This window comes from Schistocerca serialis, chromosome 4, assembly GCF_023864345.2.
Source record: "Schistocerca serialis cubense isolate TAMUIC-IGC-003099 chromosome 4, iqSchSeri2.2, whole genome shotgun sequence".
Lineage (NCBI taxonomy): Eukaryota > Metazoa > Arthropoda > Insecta > Orthoptera > Acrididae > Schistocerca > Schistocerca serialis.
Genome location: NC_064641.1, coordinates 601,660,980 through 601,684,003, shown reverse-complemented (window position 1 = coordinate 601,684,003; position 23,024 = coordinate 601,660,980). Strand labels below are relative to the sequence as shown.

The 23,024-nt window shown below is 40.7% G+C and overlaps 1 protein-coding gene across 1 annotated transcript in view; it reads left to right on the top strand.

Annotated features, from left to right (window-relative positions):
* Positions 1-23,024, top strand: part of LOC126475381 (ecto-NOX disulfide-thiol exchanger 2) — a 220,303-nt gene that overhangs the window by 62,442 nt on the left and 134,837 nt on the right. The window contains exons 3-6 of the mRNA XM_050103206.1: positions 357-898; positions 4,832-5,063; positions 5,142-5,267; positions 22,474-22,707. Of these exons, the coding sequence (XP_049959163.1) occupies positions 357-898; positions 4,832-5,063; positions 5,142-5,267; positions 22,474-22,707 (1,134 nt within the window). The remainder of the gene's footprint in view (positions 1-356; positions 899-4,831; positions 5,064-5,141; positions 5,268-22,473; positions 22,708-23,024) is intronic.

Here is a 23,024-nt window from a genome sequence, read left to right as displayed (position 1 = left end):
CCATCTTTATAAAATTAGCTAATACTGATTAAATGTTGTTATAATGCTCTCTGTTTTCATTTTGTGTGCAATTTAAGACTACCATTTCCCTCTTGCAGTTTGGTGTAATAGCTTGATTGTTTTCTCACTGTCTTTCAGTGAAAACTTTAAATTTTGGTGCTTATCCAGATGTCATTAGAATAATTTTTATGCATTTGGCATCATTTGCACTGCATAATAGCACTTTTTTTACTGCAAATGCCAACTGATGGCTGTGTAACGTGGCATTACCTTACAAGCTTTCAGCACTACTTGAAAATTTAGATTTAAATTTAATATAAAAGTCAATATGTGTTTTTCTTTTTTTTATCTTTCAGGAGAAGAAAGAAATGTCGCTGTTAACACAGCAGCCACAAGCAGCCGTGAAGATTCCACTTCAAATCAGAGTAATAATGTTAGTGGAGGTGGCAGTAGCAGTACTGGAGTTGGGACTAGTACAACTGGAGCAAATGGAATCAACATTTCTGTCAATGATCCTCGAAGGGATCGGGACAGGAGAAATCGCAATGATCGGAGAGACCGTGGTGGTGGAGGAGATCGTGAAAGAGACAGAGACCGTGACAGAGATCGTGACCGTGAACGTGACAGGGGGGATCGCCCAGAACGTGATCGTTCAGAACGTGGTGGCCGCCAAGAAGATACTCAGCACACCCAGCCACAACCAGTAGCAAATAGTGGTACAGCTGGAATGCCTTCACCATCTACACCTGCTGCTACAGCAACATCTGGACTCCCAGCTGCTGGTGTTTGGCCAGGAATGTTGGGACACATGGGATACCCAGCTGTTGTTGGAGTGAATGTGATGGGTAGTGGGATGATGGCTGATCCTGGGATGATGGGCATTGGTCAGATGAGCCAGGTAATAATATATTGTTAATCGCTTCACAACATTTAACAGTATCAAAAGTATGGCTTGATAAAAACATCAATGTTCAGTAACACAAAAAGAGCAGTGGTCTGTTGTGTGAGAAGGGGGATGGTGGGGGGATCTGTTGTTAATATCAACTGAGTTTCATCTAGTAGGCATTGTTACCCATTTCATGAGGTATTAAGTTTTCTCCTTCATACTTGAGAGTTAAATGTATATTACTGGTAATCTTCATCATCCAAAAGTGATTTTTTGTGGTGAAACAGCTTCCATTTTTTACAAATAACACTAGTTTATTAAGTTAATTTTCATTTCAGAATTTGACATCTAAATGCAGAGAAAAATGTACTACTTACTCCATGAATGATTATTAATGTAGTCTTATATATAAGTGTCAGTAATTTTTGGATTCTGCAAGACCACTGTGCAATGTGAAACAGTTATTAAGGCATAAGCAAGTTTCAGATCTGTCCAGTCTTACATATTTAGATTCTCAGTAGTTTCCCTAAATCATTTCCCTAAACAAATTTTGGTAAAAGGGTGGGATGATTCTTTTCAGTAGGTCATGGCTGATCCATCCTCATCCTTGCTCATTTCAAGTTAGTGCTGTAATGACTGTGATGTCATTGCAGTATTATAGTGTAATCTTCTTCTTACCTTTCTTTCTAGATTTGAACCCTCACAGCCTTATCAATTCTCACTCTGGTGCTGTGGCCTGTCTGATCTTATTTGTGGTTTTCCACATTTGTCTTGGTAAACACCAGGCTTCCCCCATTTCCATGTTTCTCAGCTACTGTCGTGTAGAATGTGTACATACATAGGTTAGATTTACATTGAGCAGTGTGTGTGTGTGTGTGTGTGTGTGTGTGTGTGTGTGTGTGTGTGTAGTCCATAATTAAAGGTCCAGTTTCAAAATGCTGCAGAAATAATGCAAAATTTGAACAAGCATATTATTGATACAGGAGGAAACGATGGGGGGAGTGGGGGGGGGGGGAGGAGGGAGGGAGGGCGGGTGGGAGGGACTGTTCCTCAGTTTGCACCTGAGATGCCCAACATGGCTGACTGTCACCATGAAGGATCATGCACTGCTGGGAAAGCTCTTTTACAAGAATAGTGACTGTGCATCACTAGTTTTGCAGAAGTTGTGGATGTTCAAGGGTATGAAAACAGGCACTGGTCTGATGTCTGCTAAAGGTCAAAGGCAAGTTATTTTGAAGTGCAATGTGACAGAGGAACAGTTGGCTGAACGTCGGACATGCATGTGAGCCCAGTGCATAAAATCCTATGACACGTCCTGCATTGCTATCTACACAAAATCACTCACATTCAGGAATTGATTCCTGCTGACCTGTCAGTGAGACAAACATTCACTCTGGAATGTCTGGCTCCCAAGGACATCGACTGTGAATGGCCATGGGACATTCTGTGAACAGATGAAGCCCATTTCCATCACCAAGTAAGTGTGAATATGCAGAATTGCAGAATATGGGCAATGATAAATGTGCATGAACATCAACCTGTAGCACTTCATTCTGCAAAGGTGTGGGTTGACGGCATCATTATCATAGGGCCATCATTTTTGAGGAGATGAGTCCTGCAGTCCTTTTACCTGTACCATCACTAGTAAATGCTGTGAGAATCTTTTGCACACCAATGTTATTCCAGCCCCGCAACAGCGTGGATGGATGAGCAGAATCATTTTAATGCAAGATGGCGCTCCGCATATTGCGCAACCAGAGAATGGCTGCTGCAGAGGCGCATCGGAAATGCTAGAATTATCAAATCCCTACAGCTTGACCATCCTGACCACCTGATCTTAATCTGTGTGACTTCTGGCTGTGGGGTTATCTGAAACATGATGTATTCAATGCTCCAGTTATGAATGTAGCATGAACTGAAGGCATGCATTGCACAAGACACTCGTATCTGTTGTGGAACATGCTGTTTCTTGATTTTAACTTGTGGCAGAAAATGCTGGACAGCATACTGAACATGTCTTGCGCCTGTTTTACTGCAATTAGAAACTGATTTTTTACTTTTTATGCCTTTTTGGCCTCAGGACCATTAAAAATGTCTTTTGCCTTTTATGCCATGTTTGCCTCCAGCACAATTAAAAACTGATGTCATTTTGCTTCTTAAGTGGTTTTTGGCCTCAGGACAATTAAAAACCAATTTTTCCCATCCAATGTGGTGCGACCTTGCCGTAGTGGATGGGCTTACCTTACTAACAGTGCCACAACTATTGACTGCCGAACCTGTGAAGCCATGCACATTGAACACTATGGACGGTGTAACGTGCAACTCAAACCATAGCTGTAGTATTGTGATTCATCAGTCATTTGTAGCTGACCCCATTTACATTAAGAGGCTTACAATGCCATCTATTTGTAAAATTCTCATTAAATTTTTTTTTTTTTTTTGTCCCATGACATTTCCCCCTGCGTCAGTAACGTGCTGTTGAAATTGGACATCATTTTGAGCAGCGGTTCTCTTCCACAGCATTATGAAATTTCGATTTTTAGTTATGGACACCCTGTACATTTCATTCTCGGTCCTAGATAAACTTGGACAGTCATTAACACATGATGTTGAGCTAATTCAGTTTTCGTTTATGTTCATGAAAACTTGTTTTCCCTCACAGCAAAAATTGGTGTAGAGAAATTTGAAATCTAAACCTGGAAGTATTGGAAAATAATTTTTGTTGAATAAAATCACTAGTCCGTTAAGCATTTGGTGGAAAGCACTTTAAATAAAATCTCTTTGATTAATGCCCCCCAAATGCCATTGTTCCTAATTCTTTATAAAAAAGGTACTTGGTAAAATAATAAATTTTAGGAAAGATTTAACACAAAAATAGCAGAGACTATTTTCTGTTCTTCTTTTCAGACACAGTGGTTTACACAATTCTTTCTTTTACTGATTTTCCGTTACATGTTCTGTGTATTTCATTCTGTTTCTAAATGCCATGAATTATGTATCTGTGTTTTTCCATCCCGTTAAAACTTTCCAGTATGACTTTTGTACGTAATAGTGTGATTATCGTTCAACAGTTTTTCTTACTTCAGCTGATATGCTAATGGTTCCTTATCTGTTTGTATTATGTTGCCTTTCATCATGGAGAGTGTAGATCGTACTAGAAACAAATTACTGGCAAAAATTACTCTAAGTTGTGTGGAGAGAGTGTGAGAAGATGCTGAGTGGCATAGTCACAGAAATATTATTTTATTTCCATCGTAGGACAGGGATGAGATCATAGTTCATTCGTGGTGCATAAAAATGCATGATCTCCAGTTATGAGTTTTCTTGAAGTTTAGGAGTATCATTGAAATTGTTTAACTCTCAGTTAGATCACATTTATAGTAAAACTAGTGTGTTAAACAGAGCAATCTGGTGAGAAACTATACCTAGTGAAAGCATCACACTTGTTTCTACATTTCCCAAAATTCTCTCTTCTATGTCAACAGGTAAGATATAACTACAAAATATCTCAGCAGTTCACATTTTTTTTAATAACCACAGGTCATTTTTGCACATATCTCCAAAAATTAACATTTCAGTGCTGTTGAATGGAGATTTTCTTTGGCCACTAATCACCACCTGACAGGCAACAAAATTTTGCAGTGTTATGATTTCAGTGTTACGGCCATGGCCAGTGTTGGCACCACAGTATATGAATATTGTGTTAGTTATTGGCAAGATGACTGCCATTACACTGTGCAACTTAATAATATTTTGCTGGGCAAGTGTGGACAAATACAGCTGTAACAGTTTAATGATGTACGTATTCTGCAAAACTATTATATAGTTTTACAGACAATTGATACAAGAATGTGCAGCCTAGCTTATCCATGACTGAACATACAATGATGCTTTTTCTGTAGTTTACACTATTGTTAACATGATTTGAAATTATTCTCGTTGTAGTATGGCATGATGAGTGGGATGATGCCTGACGGCACAATCATGGGCCCTGATGGTTCAGTTATGCCTCCAGATCCAGGCATTATTACCACAACACCAGTTGTGAAGGAGATTATTCACTGCAAATCCTGCACATTGTTCCCACCAAATCCAAATGCTCCTCCCCCGACAACTCGGGAACGACCACCTGGTTGCCGAACAATATTTGTTGGTGGACTTCCAGAAAATACAACAGGTAGTTATAGTATTTCTCAGTGTAAGACTTGTGCAAGTATATTCCATAACTAAAGAATATAATTATGTACTTTTTCAGAGGAAATAATCCGTGAAATATTTGAGCGCTGTGGTGAGATGACGACTGTGAGACTCAGCAAGAAGAATTTTTGCCACATACGCTTTGTGTTTGAATCATCTGTTGATTCCGCAATTTACCTTTCTGGTAAGGTACTTATGAGCTGCTATTGCTTTTGTAGAGATCCTGATTGTAGTTGTTGAATTTCCTTAGACTGTGTACTTGCAGTTGCTGTTTTGATTGGAGACTTGTCTCTACTTATACTTTCCTTAACAATAAGACATTGCTGTATTGTTGATGCCAGTCCTATCACAGTGAGAACAGCGGTTGTTTATGTATTCTAAAGAAAGTTTGAGAGACTGAATGATTCAACAATTACAGTAGAGCTTCAGTGCATAGAGGGAAATGGAGGAATGAATAACACAGACTAGCTTCTTGATTAAGAATGTACAAGCACTCTGAGGTCTGGAATACTGTAACCTCAATTGACAGAACTCACTTGATGAGTCACTGTTGTAACCAGTCAAATGCATGTTGAGTCATGGGATGTAGTTAACCGTGCTGTGAACTGCAATATAGTTCATAATTACTGCATTTAATTTATTAAAAAACTGACACATCCTGCATGGATTTTTTCATTAATTGTTTAATAGTACTAATGTAATATATTTCTGAAACTTAATAGTATTTTGGTGGAATAACTACTGACAGTTCTCAAATAACATTGAATGCACAGCTGCTTGTTTGCAGCTGTGAATGGTGACAGTAGTTGTGAAGCTGATTTAAGTTCTTTACTGATTTGTAATTCGGTAGCTATTATTATTGTACAACATAGGCTTATTTTCTATCTGGCAATCACTGTTTATTTCAAAATAGCCAGTTTCGGGCAGTGTTGTCTATCTTCAGGTTGTATGTCTGTGGTGTCCCATGAACGTATTGCACCAGGTACCCCTCCGATGGGCTATGAGGCACATTGTGTGTGACATTTCAGCAGTTGTTTGCAATTTTGTTTCTCATCCCAAAGAAATACCACTTTTAATGTCTTTCGTGTGATGCCCAGTGTTGATGCAAAGTGTCGTGTTGTTTCTCATTACAAGCAAAATGATTTTTTAAAGCAGAATTTTACTTACTCATTTAATAGAGTGGCACCAGATTACTCTAGTATGATATTTGTTTTACTGATACAGGTTAACAGAGAGTGTAGAATATCAAGAATAACAAGTACTCCACCAATGACTGAGCAGCATTGCTGCATGGCTGTGGGACTCAGTGGGGGCCATGGCAGTGCTGTCACTGGTGGATTTCTGGCTATTCTTTGTGTGTTGTTGTCTGTATTACTTAATGTGTACTAAAATTGTGTTTCACAGGCACGGCCCTTGTGACAGTGCAGCTAATTTGTGAGGACAAAGTTTTACTTGCAATATTTATTCACTCTTCTCACAATTGCTTGGAACCAAAATATTCAAGAGACACCACTTTAAATATTATTTTCACCATGAAATAAACTCAAGCACATAATATATTAGTAACAATGAGTGAACAAAAGTTAACTACAAATGAGTGTTCCAGAAACTAGTTTTTACCTTGTCCATAAGTACACTAGTACATGCTGATATGGAAGCAGTTGCAATTTGTTTTCTGCTTGTACAAAACTCAGACCAGAAGAGTAAATGACTACCGAAATGCAATCATATTGTAAAACAAGTGCTAGATGTCAGACTCGCATCAGTGATTTAATATTATCTTTACAGAGGTACAGTGACTTCTTTGCCATCAATTAATATTACTTAAGTAAAAATTTACACAAAATTACAGTGAAAATAGTGATGGTTGCTACACTTCCCATATGTAGTATTATTGATGGAGTCATTACTTAATTTTATACCACTTGTATCACAAAATAAGTCTGTGAGTTCCCACATTAATAGCAATTTTAATAAAAATCACATACAAATGTTAAAGAGTTTATTAGCCTTGCAGTTACCCTAGTATTCAAGAGAGAAGTGCAATAAACTAAAAATTAGTCACATCATACTTAATAATTGTTGTAACAAAAACAATCAATTATTGACAAAATTATTTAATTTGATAGATAAAAAAATCAACTCACCAAGCAGCGGCAGAACATGCACTTAAAAGATGGTTTTAACTGGCATGCTTTTGGAGCCAGTGGCTCTTTCTTCAGGCAGAAGGGTTGAAGGGGAAGGAGGAGGGGTGAAGGAAAAAGACTGAGGAGGTCTAGGAAAAGGGGTAGATTTTGGGAAAGTCACCCAGAACTGCGGGTCAGGGGAGATTTACCGTACAGGATGAGAAGGAAAGACTGATTTACCACGGTTCTGGTTGACTTTTCCAAAATCTATCCCATTTCCTAGACCTCTCCAGTCCTTTTCCTTCACACCTCTTCTTTCCCCTTCAACCCTTCTGCCTGAAGAAGGAGCCACTGGCTCCGAAGGCTTGTCAGTTACAACCATCTTTCATGTGTGTGTGCTGCTGCCACTTGGTGAATAGATTTTTTATCTACCCAATTAAATAATTTAATAATTGCTTCATTTTACATCATTCGTCCTACAGGCTAGTCTGTGGCTATCCACAAATAAATGGGCAATGATGTTGCAAGTGTTTGTCATTGCAGTGTACCTAGCTGAATAACCAATTGAAAGAATAATTATTTACATTCATACATCCACTACATAGTTGTAATGTATGTCTATGTATAATAATACTGATCATGTTTGATCAGCATAGTTCTGGTGCAGTAATTTAATCTTCGGTAACATTTATATGTGTGTTGAATTACCATTACATCATTCAAGGAACATAAACTAATTTTCTCCTTACAATTTTTGTTTTGTTTAGGCAACATTGAGATAAGATTTAAATCTCATTATATTGCAACCTATGGGACTGATGGCTTAGTTCATATTTGTGCTGGTTTGGCCCACGTCCCGACATTTGTCCATTGGTCCACAGGAAACCAGCAAAACGTGTGGACAGGATGCTCCAGTCTGGAATTTGTTTCACTATTTCTGCAGTTCTTGTGAATGTTTACAGAGGGATGAGGCCTCAAGTTTCATCAGCTGACTGATGGGTAGTTGAATTGTGGCCCAGCTTAGGGGAAGTAATTCAGAATACCATAACATGCATGAAACAAACAAAATTGTACAACCAGGATTTAGTTTATTAAATATATTGTTTCGGCCTGGAAAGAAAGTTAACTGTTAATGCAGTGTGTGACCATATCTTCGCAGGAGTGAAGGTGCGTGAAGGAGAAACAGCACAGTTCCACTTAAGTATACGTTTATCCTAAGTTAATGCAATGTAGTTCTCTCGATATTCAGAAGGAGTAGTATATTGTTCACTGGAAGCATTTTTGGCACTTTAATTAATTATTATTATTATTATTATTTCTATTTTTCTCAGACCTTAGGTCTGGTTAAAAATGGAAAGTGACGCGGACCTTCATCAAGCGTGGCTTCCTTTTAACTGTACGGTATATGTTACATTGTATTTAGGAACTTTCGGGTAATTGAACACGTATCAATAATTACGGATTTCTGTAGTTGTATATATACGTTTGGATTTAGCTGTATTGCATTGATGTACTGGTGGATATTGTGTGGTATGACTCCTGTAGTTGATAGTATAATTGGTATAATGTCAACTTTATCCTGATGCCACATGTCCTTGACTTCCTCAGCCAGTTGGATGTATTTTTCAATTTTTTCTCCTGTTTTCTTTTGTATATTTGTTGTATTGGGTATGGATATTTCGATTAGTTGTGTTAATTTCTTCTTTTTATTGGTGAGTATGATGTCAGGTTTGTTATGTGGTGTTGTTTTATCTGTTATAATGGTTCTGTTCCAGTATAATTTGCATTCATCATTCTCCAGTACATTTTGTGGTGTATACTTGTATGTAGGAACGTGTTGTTTTAAAAGTTTATGTTGTAAGGCAAGCTGTTGATGTATTATTTTTGCGACATTGTCATGTCTTCTGGGGTATTCTGTATTTGCTAGTATTGTACATCCGCTTGTGATGTGATCTACTGTTTCTATTTGTTGTTTACAAAGTCTGCATTTATCTGTTGTGGTATTGGGATCTTTAATAATATGCTTGCTGTAATACCTGGTGTTTATTGTTTGATCCTGTATTGCAATCATGAATCCTTCAGTCTCACTGTATATATTGCCTTTTCTTAGCCATGTGTTGGATGCGTCTTGATCGATGTGTGGCTGTGTTAGATGATACGGGTGCTTGCCATGAAGTGTTTTCTTTTTCCAATTTACTTTCTTCGTATCTGTTGATGTTATGTGATCTAAAGGGTTGTAGAAGTGGTTATGAAATTGCAGTGGTGTAGCCGATGTATTTATATGAGTGATTGCCTTGTGTATTTTGCTTGTTTCTGCTCGTTCTAGAAAGAATTTTCTTAAATTGTCTACCTGTCCATAATGTAGGTTTTTTATGTCGATAAATCCCCTTCCTCCTTCCTTTCTGCTTAATGTGAATCTTTCTGTTGCTGAATGTATGTGATGTATTCTATATTTGTGGCATTGTGATCGTGTAAGTGTATTGAGTGCTTCTAGGTCTGTGTTACTCCATTTCACTACTCCAAATGAGTAGGTCAATATTGGTATGGCATAAGTATTTATAGCTTTTGTCTTGTTTCTTGCTGTCAATTCTGTTTTCAGTATTTTTGTTAGTCTTTGTCTATATTTTTCTTTTAGTTCTTTTTTAATATTTGTATTATCTATTCCTATTTTTTGTTTGTATCCTAGATATTTATAGGCATCCGTTTTCTCCATCGCTTCTATGCAGTCGCTGTGGTTATCCAATATGTAATCTTCTTGTTTAGTGTGTTTTCCCTTGACTATGCTATTTTTCTTACATTTGTCTGTTCCAAAAGCCACATTTATATCATTGCTGAATCCTTCTGTTATCTTTAGTAATTGGTTGAGTTGTTGATTTGTTGCTGCCAGTAGTTTTAGATCATCCATGTATAGCAAATGTGTGATTTTGTGTGGGTATGTTCCAGTAATATTGTATCCATAATTTGTATTATCTAGCATGTTGGATAGTGGGTTCAGAGCAAGGCAGAACCAGAAAGGACTTAATGAGTCACCTTGGTATATTCCACGCTTAATCTGTATTGGCTGTGATGTGATATTATTTGAATTTGTTTGGATATTAAGTGTGGTTTTCCAATTTTTCATTACTATGTTTAGGAACTGTATCAATTTACGATCTACTTTGTATATTTCCAATATTTGTAGTAACCATGAGTGGGGTACACTATCAAAAGCTTTTTGGTAATCAATGTATGCGTAGTGTAGCGACCTTTGTTTAGTTTTAGCTTGATATGTCACCTCTGCATCTATTATCAGTTGCTCTTTACATCCTCGTGCTCCTTTGCAACAGCCTTTTTGTTCTTCATTTATAATTTTGTTCTGTGTTGTATGTGTCATTAATTTCTGTTTAATGACTGAAGTTAATATTTTGTATATTGTTGGTAGGCATGTTATGGGGCGATATTTAGCTGGGTTTGCTGTGTCTGCTTGATCTTTAGGTTTCAGATATGTTATTCCGTGTGTAAGTGTATCAGGGAATGTGTATGGGTGTGCAATGTAACTGTTAAATAATTTAGTTAGATGTGAATGTGTTGAGGTGAACTTCTTTAACCAGAAATTTGCTATTTTATCATTTCCAGGGGCTTTCCAATTGTGAGTAGAATTAATTGCTTGGGTGACTTCATGTTGCAAAATTATCACTTCAGGCATTTGTGGTATCATCTTGTATGTGTCTGTTTCTGCTTGTATCCATCGTGCATGCCTGTTATGTTGTACCGGGTTTGACCATATGTTGCTCCAGAAGTGTTCCATGTCTGTTATGTTTGGTGGATTGTCTATTTTAATGTGTGTGTCATCTATTGTCTGGTAAAATTTCTTTTGGTTTGTGTTGAATGTTTGGTTTTGTTTCCTTCTATTTTCGCTTTTTTTGTATCTTCTGAGTCGTTTGGCTAATGCTTGTAATCTCTGCTTCTTTTCGTCTAATTGCTCTGTCGCTTCTTGTTGTGAGATTTTACCGAACCTTTTTCGTTTTTTTTCCGAGATTTCATTTCTTATAAATTGTGTTAGCTGTCCGATGTCTTTTCTCAGTTTTTCTATTTTGATCTGTAGCCTGTGTTGCCATGCTGGTTTTGTGGGTTTCTTCTGTGTGTTGGTTGGTTCTGATCTCTGCCTAGTGTGTATATTTAGTGTAGTGAGTGCTCCTATATAAACCAGTAGTTGTAACTCTTCCACAGTTGTGTTTTCATTTATTTTGTTGTGTATGATTGTGTTGATAGTTTTTATTGTTGTTTCGACTTGTGGGTTATTTGGTGGTCTATGCAAGAATGGTCTAATGTCTGTATTTGTGTCTTTGTATTCTATATGTTGTTGTTGTGGTCTTCAGTCCTGAGACTGGTTTGATGCAGCTCTCCATGCTACTCTATCCTGTGCAAGCTTTTTCATCTCCCAGTACCTACTGCAACCTACATCCTTCTGAATCTGCTTAGTGTATTCATCTCTTGGTCTCCCTCTACGATTTTTACCCTCCACGCTGCCCTCCAATACTAAATTGGTGATCCCTTGATGCCTCAGAACATGTCCTACCAACCGATCCCTTCTTCTGGTCAAGTTGCGCCACAAACTTCTCTTCTCCCCAATCCTATTCAATACTTCCTCATTAGTTATGTGATCTACCCATCTAATCTTCAGCATTCTTCTGTAGCACCACATTTCGAAAGCTTCTATTCTCTTCTTGTCCAAACTATTTATCGTCCATGTTTCACTTCCATACATGGCTACACTCCATGCAAATACTTTCAGAAATGACTTCCTAACACTTAAATCAATACTGGATGTTAACAAATTTCTCTTCTTCAGAAACGCTTTCCTTGCCATTGCCAGCCTACATTTTATATCCTCTCTACTTCGACCATCATCAGTTATTTTGCTCCCCAAATAGCAAAACTCCTTTACTACTTTAAGTGCCTCATTTCCTAATCTAATTCCCTCAGCATCACCCGATTTAATTAGACTACATTCCATTATCCTTGTTTTGCTTTTGTTGATGTTCATCTTATATCCTCCTTTCAAGACACTGTCCATTCCATTCAACTGCTCTTCCAAGTCCTTTGCTGTCTCTGACAGAATTACAATGTCATCGGCAAACCTCAAAGTTTTTATTTCTTCTCCATGAATTTTAATACCTACTCCGAATTTTTCTTTTGTTTCCTTTACTGCTTGCTCAATATACAGATTGAACAACATCGGGGAGAGGCTACAACCCTGTCTTACTCCCTTCCCAACCACTGCTTCCCTTTCATGTCCCTCGACTCTTATAACTGCCATCTGGTTTCTGTACATGTTAGCTGAAATTTTTCTTCTATATCTAACATCTGTGTCACTTCGTGTTCTATTTGTGCTTGTTCTGGTGGCTGTCTTAAGATTTCGTTTTCCTCTGATTGTTTAATTGGTGCGTGTTGTTCTTTGTTTGTTTGCTCTGGGATGTTTGAGTCCATTACTGTATTTTCTTCTTCTTCTGATTGCACATTATTTTGTTCCAGTATTTGTTGTACTTGTTGTTTGATGTTATCTAATTCTGACTGGGGTAGCCTGTTATTTTTTATTATTACACGGATCTGATCAGCTAGTCGTTGTTCTGTTAAAAATTTTAATTCTGGGTATCTGGTAATAAATGTTGTGTATACTTGTGATCTGTATCCAGTTGTGTTGGTTCCTAGGTTTGTTGCTTGGTAATAACAGAACATGAGGTGTCGATTAACTTCATCTGACCATCTCATCCTCTGTCTTTGTTTTCCTTCTAGGGTGGTTGCAGGAAGCATATCCTGCAAAACACCTCTATTTGGATTTAAATCATTTTCCAGTTGGCTAGCAGTGTCGTTACCATTGTGGGCGGGCATAGGGTTCAAGCGTCGTCCCCGACCATGACGGCGCTTGTCCGAGGCTTCTTTAGTTCTATCCTGAACCAACTAATCACACTAAAAGAGGGGTTAGCCCTATTAGTGGTTTGTTCTTTTCGTCGCCTTTTACGACTGGCAGAACATACTGGAGGCCTATTCTTTTCCCGGGCCTTATTATTATTATTATTATTATTATTATTATTATTTTTACATATGGTCACTTTGAGTAGACAACACATCCTCAGAATTATTGAGATGCTTGGGAGAATCAACCAAGGAAAATGGACAAGGTAAAAACTAGTTTCTGGAGCACTCATCTGTAGTTAACTTTTGTTCACTCATTGTTACTAATATATTATGTGCTTGAGTTTATTTCATGGTGAAAATAGTATTTAAAGTGGTGTCTCTTGGATATTTTGGTTCCAAGCAATTGTGAGAAGAGTGAATAAATATTGCAAGTAAAACTTTGTCTTCACAAATTAGCTGCACTGTCTCAAGGGCCGTGCCTGCGAAACAATTTTAGTACACATTAAGTAAAACAGACAATAACACACAAAGAATGGTTGGTTTCACAGGTAGCCCTGCCTTTCATGGCATAGTTGATTCTTGTGATTGGACTGGAGTAGGCAGTAGTGGGAGGATGTGTAGGACAGGTCTACTACAGGGGTATGAGCCATTAGGTAAGGGGCTGGGAGCAGGAGTTGTGTAGGGATGGACAAGTATATTGTGTAGGTTCGGTGGACGGCAGAATACCACTGTGGGAGGGGTAGGAAGGATGAAGAGAGGTAGTTAAAACATGGCAGAGAATGTAATTCAGTTGCTCCAGTCCTAGGTGGTACTGAGTTATAAGAAGAATACTCCTATGTGGCCGGACGGTGGAACTTGAGGTGGTAGGAGACTGGAAAGATAAGGCACAGGAGATTTGTTTTTGTACAAAGTTGGGAGGATAATTGAAGGCTTCAGTGAGACCCTCTGTATATTTCGAAAGGGACTGCTCGTCACTGCAGATGCGACAACCACAGGTGGCCATGCTGTATGGAAGGGACTTCTTGGTATGGAATGGGTGGCAGCTATCAAAGTGGAGGTATTGCTGGTGGTTATTTGGTTTGATATGGATGGATGTACTGATGTAGCCATCTTTGAGATGGTCAACATCTAGGAAGGTGGTTTGTTGGGTTGAGCAGGACAAGGTGAAGCAAATGGGGGAGAAGTTGTTGAAGTTCTGGAGCAGCACGGATAGGGTGTGGCCCCCAAGGGGCCCAAAGTCCTTTTTGTGGGTATGTGTGTGGTGTGCATGTGGCCCCAAGCTAATGCAGTCTTCTTTCCTTTCCAGGCTGCATTACCATCCCTGTTCCTCTCCCTCCCTATCCTTGCTCCTTTGTCCCTGCCCCCTCTTTTCCCTCTTAGTGGACTTCTTTATGTCAACCTGGCTATCCTCCTGGCTTTGTTTTGGTCTGTGCTATTGTTTAGTTTGCTGTTTCTATCTCCTTTTCGACATTGTTGGTGCCCTTTGGGTTTAACCTCCGTTTCCAAAATTTTTCGCTCAGTGTGAGCCATTTGGGGATGAACTCCTTACCTAGCTTCCAAGGTGCAGGTTCCTCTCCCCCAGTACCCGCTGAAGTGCAGCCTTCCCCTCCTCCAGTCAATGAACCAACAGAGTCTGACCCCACCTATATGGATATTACCCCATCCTTATCGGTGACGGATGGCAACTCAGCGACGTGACCGACTCCCGTCCATTCGCTTCCCCTTTGGACTCCGGTGGAACTGAATTGGGCCCTTTCGGGCTTCTGGTGGTGTTTGCACCTTGGTCCGCAAGGTCGTTGTTAGTAAGTGGGTTCCCGTCCGTACCACTCTGGAAGCCATTGCTGTCAGGGTCCATCTGGCCACTCCAATCACAATCTGTAATCTCTACTTCCCACCTGACAGGCTGCCCACATCCCATGCCACCACCCTTCTTCAACAACTCCCTTCTGCCTTCCTGCCATTACCACACAACGCTCTTTGGTTTAGTCATACGACTACTGCCCTGGGCAGGACAGTTGAAGCTGTTCTGGCAGGGCTTGACCTCTGTTTACTAAACACAGGCGCTCCCACACACTTCAGTGTGGCGCACAGCACTTTCTCTACCCTTGACCTCTCCATCTGCAGTCCCGGCATTCTTCCCTCCATTCAATGGGGAGTCCACGGTGATTTATGTGATAGCAACCGTTACCCGATTGTTTTGACCTTCCTTCAGTGTCTCTCACTCCATCACCCTCCAGGTGGGCCATATATAAGGCTGATTGGGGTGCTTTCTCCTCTGCTCCCATGTCCTCTGTATTGCCACTTGACAGTGTTCATGAATCTACTCAGACTTTGACTGCCGCCATCCTTTTAGCAGCTGTTTCAGCAATCCCTTGTTCCTCAGGTGGCCCCTGCCGGAAGATGGTCCCCTGGTGGACTCCGGAAATTGCTGCAGCCATAAAAGACCGCCGCCATGCTCTTCAACACTTCAAGCAGCACCCTTCTACTGCTCTTCTTCTGGTCTTTAAAGGACTCCGCACCCAGGCCTGCTACCTAATCAGATTTCAGAAGCGGATTTTCTGGAAACGATATATAGCTGCCATAGGACCACACACCCCCTCTTCTCAAGTGTAAGCGAAACTGAGGCGAATTTTTGGTCACCGTACTCCCATCGGGGTTGCAGGAATTTCTGTGCATGGTGTTGTCCTTACCAATCTGGACTTTGTAGCAGAAAATTTTGCTCATCACTTTGCTCAAGCTTCGGCATCGGCTCAGCATCTGCCCATGTTCCTTCTCCTGAAAGAGAGCTCAGAATGACTGCCTTTGTCTTTTGTTTCTCGCTGCTCCATTCAGCGAATGGGAATTTGCCAGTGCCCTCGCCTTTTGTCCTGACACGGCTACTGGACTGGATTGGATGCATAACCAAATGCTCCAACACGTAACGGTGGCTGGCCCCCATCGTATACTGACCCTCTTCAACCATCTGTGGAGTGAGGGAGTCTTTCCTACCCAGTGGCAGGAAAGCATTGTTGTTCTGGTGTTGAAGCCAGGGAAGCCGCTCTTCAGTTGGATAGCTACCGTCCAATTAGCCTTACTAACACCCTCTGCAAGCTCCTTGAACGGATGATGAGTCAGCGGCTGTTTTGGATCCTTGAATCCCGCTACCTTTTGTCATCGACTCAAAGTGGCTTTCGCTGTGGCTGCTCTACAGTGGATAACTTTGTCCACCTGGAGTCCGCTATCCAGTCGGCTTTTGCCCATCAGCAACACCTTCTTAAAGTCTTCTTTGATCTGCATAAAGCCTATGACACCACCTGGCGCCACCACATCCTCACCACCCTTCACACATGGGGCCTTCGTGGCGCTCTGCCCGTTTTTATCTGTAACTTCCTTTCTTGTCGCTCTTTTTGGGTCCAAGTTGACTCTTCCTACAGCACTCTCCATCAGTAAGAAAATGGGGTTCCACAGGGTTCTGTGCTGACCGTCCCTCTCTCTCATAGCCATTAATGGTCTGGTGACAGCTGTTGGGCCGACAGTGTCCTCTTCTTTGTATGCTGACGATTTTTGTATCTACCTCGCTTCCTCCGTAATGGGTGCTGCAGGACACCGTCTACAGGGGGCAATCTGCCGGGTGCACTCGTGGGTGCTCTCCCATGGCTTTCAGTTTTCGACGGCCAAGACATGTGTCATGCATTTCTACCATCACCGTACAGTCCATCCCCATCTGGAACTGTTCCTCGATGGCCAGCCCCTCGAGGTAGTGGACACCCATGGGTGTCTTCAATGCCCGGTTGATATGGCTCAGTCATCTTCGCCAGCTGAGGAGGATGTGCTGGTCCCATCTCAATGTTCTTATGTGTCTGTGCAGTACCACCTGGGGTGCAGACCACTCTGTTCTCATGTGATTGTATCAAGTGTTGGTCCAGTCTCGTTTAGACTATGAAGTCCTGTCTATGGTTCTGCATCGCCTTCGACACTGTAGATACTAGACCCCATCCACCACTGTGGGGTCTGACTTGCGACTGGTGCCTTCCGGACTAGCCCTGTACTTAGCCTTCTTGCAGAGGCGGGGATTCCACCACTGCAAGTTATGTGCCAACAACAGCTGATATCTTATGCGCTCTGCATTCATTGCACCCCAAAGCACCCTAATTGTGGTCTCCTTTATCAAGACACGGAGATCACCCTGCCACGACAACGGCCACAATGTGGGCTTACAAATGCTCTCCGCATTCAGTGACTCTTTTCTGAGGTCCAGCAATTCCCTTTACCGCCTCTCTTCTCCGCTCATGCACGTACCCCTCCTTGGTGCATCTCTCGGCCACTGCTCTGTCTTGATCTCTCAATCGATTCAAAGGATTCTGTCCCTCCGATGGCTCTTTGCCACCAATTCTACTGTCTCCTCAGTTCATTCCAGAGTTCAGAAGTGATTTATATTGATGGCTCCATGGTTGCTGGCCGCACTGGTTTTGCTTATACGTATGTGCGACATGTGGAACTTGCCAGATGGCTGTAGTGTTACTGCAGAATTGGTAGCCATCTTGCACGCACTGGACCTTACCTGCTCCTGCTCAGGACTATCCTTCACTATCTGTAGTGACTCATTGAGCGGTTTGCATGCTGTCGGTCAGTGCTTCCCTCGCCACCCATTGGTCATCACTATCCAGGACTCCCTTTCTCTCCTTGCTCAATGTGGATGCTCGGTGGTTTTCATTTGGACCCCAGGCCATGTTGGGATTCCTGGCAATGAACTTGCTGATTAACTGGCTAAATTAGCTACTACTAGACCATCTCATGCTATTGGCATTCCGGAAATAGACCTTCGCTTGGCATTACGTCATCAGGTTTTGGGCCTTGGGGATGCAGAATGGCACACTCTTTCATCGCCACTCAGGGCGATTAAGGATTCCACAATTCCGTGATGGTCCTCCTTACAGGCCTCTTGTAATTCCTCTGTCATCCTATGCCGGATCCACATCGGCCATACTTGGTTGACTCATGTTTATCTCCTCCATCATGAGGACCTCTCTCTCTGTCGTTGTGGATTGATGTTGACTGTGGCTCACATCTTATTGGACTGCCCCAACTTAGCCACACTGCGATGGACTTTTAGCTTTGCAGACTCGCTATCCCTTGTGTTGGCTGACAATGCCTCAAAGGCGGATCTCGTTTTAAATTTTATTCATGATGGGGGTTGTTATTGCTTTATTTAAGGGAGGGACTTTCCACCTTATCGGTGAGTGGAGGGGATGGCAGGCCCTCTTGCTCCCCCCTTCGCTCCGACTGGGTTGGCTTCAACTGTGCTTGGTGGTTTACCTCGGCCCTCTGCCTTCCCACTCCATTCCTTATTTGGTCTGTTATGTCTTGAGCATCTCTCTTGTCTCCTGTGCTTCTTCCTTCACCACCCCTGTCATTAGTCACTTTCTTTCCCTCTCCTCTTCTACCACCCTTTTCCTTCCTTCCCTGTCAATAGTTGATCATATTATGGACATTGTAGTTCCCTCTTCTAAAGTAGGATTTTATCGGTTTTAGTTAATCTAAGGTTGGAGGGACTGATGACCATGCAGTTTGGTCCCTTCTCCACCAAACCAACCAACCTCTAGATGGCCCATGAGTAGGTTGGCATAGGATGGTGTCATGCAGATGCCCACAGCCGTACTCCAGATTTGTTTGTAGGTAATGCCTTCAAAGGAGAAGTAAATGTGGGTGAGGATATAGTTGGTCATGCCAACTAGGAAGGAGGTTGTTGGTTAGGAGTCCGTCGGGCATTGGGAAAGGTAGTGTTCATTTGTGGTATGGCCATGGGCATTCGAAGGCTTTACTTTTCAGCAAGCCCTTGTACATTCTTTCAGTCATCTGCAGAGCTAATTGGCGTATAAACTTGTGACATTGTGGTGAGTATTGGTTTTGTGCCTTTCCATCTCCCTTTGACATCTGTTTTATTGTATCCTTTCAGTATTATGTTTTCCAATTATTCTCCCCTACAATATACAAGAACTCATGAAATGCAGTTTATATGCAACAGTGCAAGCAAGTGTTAACTTAAATTTGTGAAACATGTTATGCAAAGTGTGTTTGCACATGTGCTTACGTGCTGGGTCAAAACTCATGCACTTAGCTGAAGTAATATTGTAGACGTGGGAACCTTTGAAGTGTTAAAATATAAGTGCAATACATTATTTACAATAAGTGTGCATGGTGAAGTTCTGCAATAATATGATTAGTGACAGAAGAGTCTTCTTTTTCTTCACCTCCTCCTGTTCCTCCCACCTTATTTCTGTATTTTTTTTTTTTTTTAAGAAGAAGAAGAAGAAGAAGAAGAAGAAGAAGAAGAAGAGTAGAATAGAGTAGAGTAGAAAACCCTTGTCTGGATATAGATATTCTTATGAGGGAAGTTCAGTATCACATAAGCTAAGTAATATGACCAATGTTGAAAAGACACATCTGAAAAAAAATAAAGTAGTGGAACACGATCCAGGAACCCACCACTTATGGAGCTGGAATACTGACCACTTGATTGACACAAGTTTATGATTTCTGCACACCACACAGGTACTCATCAGTGCATAAAACTTCTCCTATGATTTTCTCGAAATTGACAAAGTAGTACACCTTACTACTTGGATATTATGTTGTCCTAATAGACTACTAATAGTGTACAAGTTTGAAGAAAATTTGTGACTAGAATGTTGTGGCCTCCCTTGTCAGTAAAGTTGTAATACAGACTAAACTGACACACAACTTTATAACATGGGCAGCCAGTGACATTGAAAGTCATCGTAAATTTAACTTGAATAAAACTGAAAAACTGTAAATTTTATCTGCATGACCAGTTTCACTGCATTGAACCAGCATCTTTAGGTGATAAGTAGTATCAAATAGATTAAAACATGGAGATGCCCCAAATGTTTGTAATCACAGAATCAAACCCCATGAAAAGGGGGAAATAGTCAATAAATAACAGCAGCAGAGGAATGGGGTGAATAGTGCAGGGGATGAGGCACACTAACAAACTGAGAATATAATATCAGGTTGAAGGGGGACCCATTTATAATGGCAAAACCTGCAGTTGATTGTCAGGAGAGTACAGCACTGGAGGTGGTCAGTGTCTCCGTGCACTAATCTATGTGACGCTACTTATAATCTGAAGATGCTGCTTTAACGCAGTGAAACTGATCATGTAAATAAATCATCAGTTAAGAGCTGTTTGTGGTTTTATTCAAATTAAATTTGCCAAATGAAACTGAATTTCTGCCCAAACATTATGAACAGGTGTCAAATATCAGTAACAATTAGTGAAGCCTGATAGGTGTTTAGTGTCAAGAAGTTCAGTGGGAGTAATTCAGTGTTATATATAACAACCACTCATGTGTGAAATTGGAGGATTTAAATGACTTTCGTCGCTTACGAAACAAAAGAAACACAAGTATTGCATTGGTCTCATCTTCTTCATTCTTATTTAATTAATTCTCTTATGTTTGTGTTTGCAAATTCTTCAATTAACACTCCACTGGTGTTGGCCCACCCTTAGCCTTGATGACATCTTCCACTCTCACAGGCATATGTTCAGTCAGGTGCTGATAGGTTTCTTGGGGAATGGCAGCCCATTCTTCATGGAGTGCTTCACTGAGGAGAGGTATCGGTGTTGGTCAGTGAGGCCTGGCACGAAGTTGGCGTTCCAAAACATCTGAAACGTGTTCTGTAGGTTTCAGGTCAGGACTCTGTGCAGGCCAGTCCATTACATGGATGTTATTGTCATGTAACCACTCTGCCACAGGCCGTGAATTATGAACAGGTGCTCATCCTGTTGAAAGATGCAGTCACCATCCCCGAATTGCTCTTCAACAGTGGGAAGCAAGAAGGTGCTTAAAACATCAGTGGAGGCATGTGCTGTGATAGTGCCACACAAAACAACAAGTGGTGCAAGCCCCCTTCGTGATAAACACGACCACACCGTAACACCACCGCCTCCGAATTTTACTTATGGTGCTACACCTGCTGGCAGATGACATTCACTGGGCATTTGCCATACCCACAACCTACCATCAGATGGTCACATTGTGTACCATGATTCATCTCTCCACACAATGCTTTTCCACTGTTCAATTGTCCAATGTTTACACTCCTTACTCCAAGCGAGGTGTCATTTGGCATTTACCGGCATGATGCATGGCGTATGAGCTGCATCCAAGTTTTCTCACCTCCCGCCTAACTGTAATAGTACTTGCTGTGGATCCTGATGATGTAGTTTGGAATTCCTGTATGAAGGTCTGGATAGATGTCTGTCTGTTACACATTATGACCCTCTTCAACTGTCAGCAGTATCTGTCAGTCAACAGACGAGGTTGTCCTCTAAGCTTTTTTGCTGTACATGTCCCTTCATTTCTCTATCACATTGGAAACAGTGGACATAGAGATGTCTAGGAGTGTGGAAATCTCGCACTCAGACGCATGACACAAGTGACACCCAATCACCTGACCACGTCTGAAGTCAGTGAGTTCCGCCGAATGCCCCATTCTGCTGTCTCATGATGTCTTAATGACTACAGAGGTCGCTGATATGGAGTACCTGGCAGTAGGTGGCAGCACAATGCACCTAATATGAAAAACATATGTTTTTGGGGGTGTCCGGATACTTTTGATCATGTAGTGCATGTCTTAGATTTGGTGACACTGGAAGTATTGTGTGTCAGACACACGAAATGGTAAAGCTTTTTATTGTGGTTAAGAACTCAACCAATAATACATAAGTGATGTAAAGGTTAGAGTGTTGGTAGAATATTTTTGCAGTTATGCAACAATTTCTACTTTATCCAGGGACTTGGTCATATGCAGGCAGAGTTCTACATTATTTCAAATAATATTTTATTTGATGTTACTCTGACTTTATCAGTTTTTCTGAAAATTTTGTGTGTGTCATGTGAAATTTCAGATACTTGTCAAGAAAACTTATGGTATAGAAATTACTGTCACTTATGCCATATTTCACTTCATCTTTCTGCATTTGTTGGCCCAGAGCTAAATCATAAATTTGCTTGTTTTTATAAGCAGACTTTAATGAATCAGTTTCCTGTTATCTCGTGTAATGTGCATAAATATATTGTATGTCTTCCAACCATTATAGTTACTGTATGAAGCAATGTGTTCAGTATTACTTTAAGGAGTTTTGATTGAAACCAGTGTCAGTAAAATTTATCAATTTTTCAGTTTAAATTCCTCAAAAGTTACAAAACCATGCAATACACAATGCTGATTTTTCACTTCCCTATTTTTTTATGTTCATTAAGAGAGAGATGTGGTACTAGAGTGGTTGGGTTTTGTAATTAAAATTAAAATATACATCTGAAATCCTCACTTATCTGTCAGGTTGTTTGTTTTGCTGTCCAGGTTACCGTATTCGGATAGGTTCTAACACTGATGCACCAAATACTGGACGTTTACATGTGGACTACGCCCAAGCACGAGACGATTTGTATGAGTGGGAATGTCGCCAGAGAGCACTACAAAGAGAACAGAGGCATCGTGAAAGAATGGAGCAGGAACGTATGCGGCCACCATCACCACCACCTGTTGTGCATTATACTGACCATGAAGCTATAGCAGTTTCAGAAAAGATAAAAGGTGAAAATACTATTTGTATTCCATACATTTTTCCAAGTGCAAAATATTCATTTATACTTTGGTTTACAGTCTCTAATGTAGCATGACAAAATCAAATGGCAGCCCAAATTACGTAAGAATTATGACTAGTGAGGTGGGGAGCTAGCAGCATAGACAGTGTAACCAGTGTAAAACAGCTGTGTTTACCGTCTTATTTTGCTCTTTTTCATCTCTCATCAATTTTACACTAGTGTCATACCTATTCAGCTCATTCTGCTAATAGCCATTTACATTGATTCTCTACGTTGTTGTCAGTCTGCACTACCACATATAATGTG